Source organism: Acanthisitta chloris, unplaced genomic scaffold, assembly GCF_000695815.1.
Source record: "Acanthisitta chloris isolate BGI_N310 unplaced genomic scaffold, ASM69581v1 scaffold43162, whole genome shotgun sequence".
In the NCBI taxonomy this organism is placed as follows: domain Eukaryota; kingdom Metazoa; phylum Chordata; class Aves; order Passeriformes; family Acanthisittidae; genus Acanthisitta; species Acanthisitta chloris.
Genome location: NW_008661935.1, coordinates 7,426 through 13,036, shown reverse-complemented (window position 1 = coordinate 13,036; position 5,611 = coordinate 7,426). Strand labels below are relative to the sequence as shown.

The 5,611-nt window shown below is 41.1% G+C and overlaps 1 protein-coding gene across 1 annotated transcript in view; it reads right to left on the bottom strand.

Annotated features, from left to right (window-relative positions):
• The window catches only part of LOC103798127 (stabilin-2-like), a gene marked incomplete at both ends in the record, with an annotated part of 26,531 nt that extends 21,001 nt beyond the window's left edge, over positions 1 to 5,530 (bottom strand). The window contains 3 exons of the mRNA XM_009070371.1: positions 321 to 410; positions 4,495 to 4,610; positions 5,397 to 5,530. Coding sequence (XP_009068619.1) covers positions 321 to 410; positions 4,495 to 4,610; positions 5,397 to 5,530 — 340 coding nt within the window. The remainder of the gene's footprint in view (positions 1 to 320; positions 411 to 4,494; positions 4,611 to 5,396) is intronic.
• Positions 5,531 to 5,611: the final 81 nt, after the last annotated feature.

Genomic DNA, 5,611 nt, shown 5'->3' with positions numbered 1-5,611 from the left:
GGTATTCAAGACCAGGCTGGATGAGCCTTGAGCTACCTGATCCAGTGAGGAGGTGTCCCTGCCCAGGGCAGGGAGGGTTGGGACGAGATGATCTGTAAGGTCCATTCCATCCCTTAAGTTCTATGAATGTATGAATTTCACCCCAACATTCTCAAGTCTGTAGAAATAAGTGTGAAGATTAGTCCAATCCGAGCAAAAAAAAGAGCTGATCACCTCTGCTGTTTCTGAAATACTTGAATGTATGTATCCAGTGGCGCATGCATTATTTCTTCACACAGCCTACATATTACTGTTATATCTCTTAATTTAAGAGAAAGGACCTACCTGACAAGTGCATGTTCCATTCCCATTCATACCCTGGGAGCAGCGTCCTCTCCCGTTGCATGGTGAAGCAGCTCCTCCTGGACATACTGGAAATAGCAGTGTTTAAGCCATCAGTCAGTTTGCTCGGACCCTTATGCTCCCCTTGCACATTGTGGGTTACAGCATCAGAACCCGCAGGGTTTCCGACCAGACAGGGACCTTGGGTGACAGCTGCTATTTGGCAGTTGCCAAACAACTGGATGGATGAGGCCTTGTGTGACCTGATCTAGTGAGGAGATGTCTCTGCCCATGGCAGGGGATTGGGACTAGATGATCTGTAAGGTCCATTCCAACCCTTAAATTCTAAGATTCTATGGATGTCTTCACTACAGTCTCAGCTTCAGCAGAGATCATCACCTTCTTTTGTCTGGGAATTTAAACTAGTGACTGTAGTCAAAAGATTGAACAAAGAGTAGTTTTCTTATTCTAAAGTACCACAGGATGTTGTCCCTGCTGCTTCACCTCTATCTGGGACGCTCTTAGCTGTTATAGTACAAGTGGAGTTTGCCTGATCACTGCTGTCTGTTAGTACAACTGTGATGGATTGAAAATTTTCTGTCAGAATTATATTTGATGTTAAGTTAGACATAATAAAATTTCCACTTCCCCTTCACGCCCCCAAAAAATTGCATTTGCTTTATGTGGAAAGTTTTTCCTTTTCCCCTTCTACCTTCATAAGACTGTGATAATTGATTCAAACAATCCTGGAAGTTGGAATTTGGGTATCTCACAACCAAATTCTGTTCAATGGGCTGTGGTTGCTAGTGAAACCTTTGTGCCAATGATGTGTTGTGCCCTTCACATGCTCTGGTGCTAAAGCCATGATTGCAGGCAGTGGTATACCAGGTCGGACAGTCTGACAAAAAAACAGCCAACAGGGCTGGATAAGAATAAAATGAACGTATTTCCAAACAAAAATAGTTTAATTTTTGCCTGAAATGTTTCAATAGTTGCATTTCTAACGTACGATCACCTATAGGAAATATGTATTACAGTGTTTTTTAGTCAGATTGTTCTGTCAGATTTTCCCTCCTGTAATTATCCCTGATTTTCTGTAGTTGTCCACTCCCTCCATAGAAATGATTTATTAACTCTCTTCCATGAGCTCTTCCTTCCTGTAATTAGAATTCCCATTAGGTACCATAATTTTGATGCAGGTGGTGTCTAACTGTATCCAATTCATCTTGGCATCACAGGGACTCAGCTGTACTTTACTGCTGGACTTAATGCTTACCAAGAGCCTCAGAGTTTGTTTTGTGTGGGTAGCAATGGGCAGGAGCAGATTTATGCTCCCAATGATTAACTTAATCCTGACTTAGAGTGTTTAAGTAATGTGGAAGCTTTAATAAAAATGAATTTGATTTGGACAGAGTGAAGAGCAAATAAGTGGATGTACATAAGTGTATACCCAATTTCACTGAAGGCTTTGGCTTTGTACCAATCTGTTAATAGTCCTTAATTTGTTCCTTTGTGCAGTCTGTGAGGTTTGGGGTGAGGTCTTGGATCTGGGTAAGCTTCCTGTGAACAACCAGTACATTTGAAGATGAAAATTTTAGTGCAGCTTATCTCATATATGCTGAAATAATCAGATGTAAAGTTAAAGTAATAAAATACATAAACTTTAAAGCAGCTTTTAGTGGATTTTGTTTTCTGTCTACCACACAATAGCTAAATCTCATCTTTACGACCGATGCGAGTTGTTTAATAGTCACACTGAATGGAAACTGTTTTACCTGCACTGCTGCTTTTATTGATTGTGCAAAAATAGAGAAAATGCAAAGTTAATGGTCTAATTTCTAGGAAAGGGAACTTTAAAACTGTGAACAAACAGGTTTTTGGCAGTTGGCATTCATTACACTTCCCCTTATCTTCACTACATCTTGTCTCTTGTTTGGGTCCCACCACCAAGGGACAGCTTTATCAGAAGTTTAGCAAATGACTATGTTGTTGTACAAGTTCAGTCAGGCAGGTAAAATACTTCCTGGGACACAGGATGCAGTGCTGGGACGCTGCAGCAATGCTGGCACAGCCCTGGTGCTGGGTAGGAGTGAGATCTTTGTTTTCATTGAGGATGTCTTTTGAAAAGCAGGAAGAAAGAGATGCCTTGCTTATCTCTTCCAGCTGTCAGAGTATGAAGGCCAGATCTTTGTATCTAGGCTGAAAGAGCTTAAATCTGTCAGCTTTTGGTTTTCCTCATGGAGTTAAATTCAGCACTTCCCAGGTGTAATCAAATGTAACCTCTTAGAATAGTTCTCTTCCCCTGATTCTCTGAAAGGCTGAAGCAGTGGGTGGAACTTGTGTTTTGGACCATATAATTTGATAGAGTTAAGTTTATTATCTTTCCTCTTGGATATCTTTTTCCTTTTTCTATTTTTCCCTCCTTTATTCTTACAGTACTTCTTGCTCTCTTGGTGATGCCATGCAGCTTTCAGTTGGTATCCAGGCTTTCCTTTGGAGCCATTTGCCCAGAATGGGACCCTGTGCTGGGGTAGGGAGTAGCTCCTGCTGCAGCCCACCAGCTACACACACAGGACATCTGAGGTCCATCAACTGTGGTGTCTATGGCTGGATAATACTGGCAGTGTTAAAGTGCTGTGCTCTTTTCCCCTTACTTTTCCCTTTTGACTTGATGGCCTTTTTTACAGAGGGACAGGGATGTGGTTGGATAGCTCAGGGTGCTTCATGGGGAGAGAAGGGGGCAAAACATCTCTCACACTGTTTCAGCATGTGTTGTCAATTAAGGAAGTCAGGGTGCTATTTAAGAACTAATTTTGTCCTTGCCATCAGATGTTGAATGTGACGTAAACCTCTAGTCAGGGATTTTTCTCTGGCCTCAGGAAGGAATGTCTTTCCTCCAAACATTTTGAGCTCTATTAGAGAGATTGTGATAACACAGACAGCTATTTTGTTCCTCCAAATGACAGCAGGAACAATGCTGAGACCTTGATTCTTTTCTTTTCTTTGGGGTCAGGAAGTTTGTCCAAAGGAAGAAAGGGGTTCCTTGCTTCTGCAGCCTCCTTCACACAGAGGTGCAGGCAGGTCTCTGGCTCAGGCGTAGTCAACTCTGCCCCTGTCCAGAAATACTGATGCCCCTTGTGTGGCTTCCCAGAGCACCCTGAATACGGGATGATGAGCACTTATGCTGCATTTGGTGGTGGGATGGGATATTACCACACAAGTGGTTATGTACAGAGGAAGACATAGCCACACACTATGCACTCAGCTATTTGCCCGTCCTTCCTGTTGAAGTTACTGGAAGTTGGAGTTGGACTGTTTTGATTTAGCAGACAAATGACTTGTATTTAAATAATAGCTTGGGATGAAATGTTATATTTTGAATCCTTTTTGTGGACAAAAGGATTTCACAGACATTAAAACAGACCTTGACCCCATAAACTAAAGGAGGAAACATCTCTGGCTGGGCAGGGAAACTTCCTCTGTGGGTCTTGATGCCCATCCTGGTAGCCTGAGATTTGATGCACTTATGGAGATGCTGAAAGGCTTTTCCTGAGGAAGAGGCAGCAGGAAAGGAGGCACTCCTGATCACCACTGCTTCAATAACGGCCTTCAGCACTTTCTGGCTGTTCAGCAAACTGTTTCAAGTTGGGCTGAAAGAAAGGACCTTCCCTGCATCAGAAAGTAAAGAATTCAAGAGATCTGGAAACATTTCACGTGCAGCTGAGGGTGGTTTGGACCTAAAATGAAATAGGAAGCCTTGCAGTTTGAAAATTTTAATCCTACACAATGCTGAGCACTTAGGCTGCATTTGGTGGTGGGATGGGAAATCACCACACAAGTGGTTTTCTGCACTCAACTATTTGCCTGTCTTTTCTTTTGAATTAGCAAGTACCAATGACTGAAGTGATTTGCTTTGAAAATCTCACAACCAAGGAGGTTCCCTGAATTATTTCTAAATCTTTCTATACATTTTTCTTCTTGAATGAACCTTTGAATGTCTGTTTTTTTAGTCAAATCCTGTAAGTCTTAGCTGAAAACTGCTGTATATTTATCCTTCTACCACAAGCTCTGAGGAGTCAACTTCTCACAGCAATAGTTTCGGAAAAGAAGAAGAGTCACTACTTTATTTCTATTCAAATCACAGTAGAAAAACCCCAGAACAAACCAACCTACCCATGCAGTCTGGGCCCCAGTGTCCCTGGCAGCACTCAGGTTGTTCAAATTCCTTCACACATTGATGCCGACATCCCGGGAAAGAAAGTGTGTGTGTTTTAACTTCCAGATAATACCTGAGGAAAAGAAGTTGGAGCTGCTTTAAAGTACTTAAAAGCCTTAGATGGAGAAAAATGAAATACTCAACTTCCTTCTCTTGTGTCAGTCAAGACCACGCTGAGCTTAGTTGCATTGATCTGCCTTTTTTCTTCTTTAGAACATGCATTGAACATCAAGGTCTAAAAAGACCCTTGGAGCTGTTTCTTTTGCATAGTACATTTATCTTCCCACCTCAACCTAAGCACAGAACTTATCTCCAAGTTTTGAGTTGAAATAGTATTTTAAAAATTATTTGATATCAAGGTTATTTAAATGTTAAGTAAGCTCAAAATAATTAGCTTTTCTCTAAATTACTGGGTTTATTTTCTCTTTTTCTTCAAACCGGCAGGCAAGATTTCAGATGTTTTGAGCTACTTCTTCCTGCCTTTCACCCTCAAACCTCCCCAGTCTATCAGTTTGAAAAATCTGTTATCTATGTGATAATATATGAGAAGAATAATACATAAATATTACATATATTTATCATATGACATTCTTATATCATTCCTATCAGGTATGCAGAATAAATAAGGAAGTGATTCTACGATCTCACTCAAAATCTGCTAGACCATGGATATCAATGTGTATTTTCCTCTGATACCACTTGCTAATTAGGATCAAGTATTCTGAATGAAGCTTGAGTTCTGGAGATGATAAAGCCAATGGCAAATGCTCCTTAAGACTAGAGCATTTGTGGTATGACTTCATGTTTTCTAATCCACAGAGAATAATATTCCTGGAGAAAACTCTGTCAGAGGAGATACCTGCAGTCTGGTATCCCAGTCCCCTTGGTGACTTTGGTGTAGCCAGCAGGACACTGGGTGCCAAGGTTTAAAGAACAAGGTAAACACTCCGTTTTCATTCGAATGAGCAGCTTTTGGGCACATTGCTTCTTCATCTGTAATAAGAGAAGAATCATGAAAAAGAAGGAAAAGCTCTGCCCCCAGTGACATTGCTGAAAAATAACACATTTAACTCA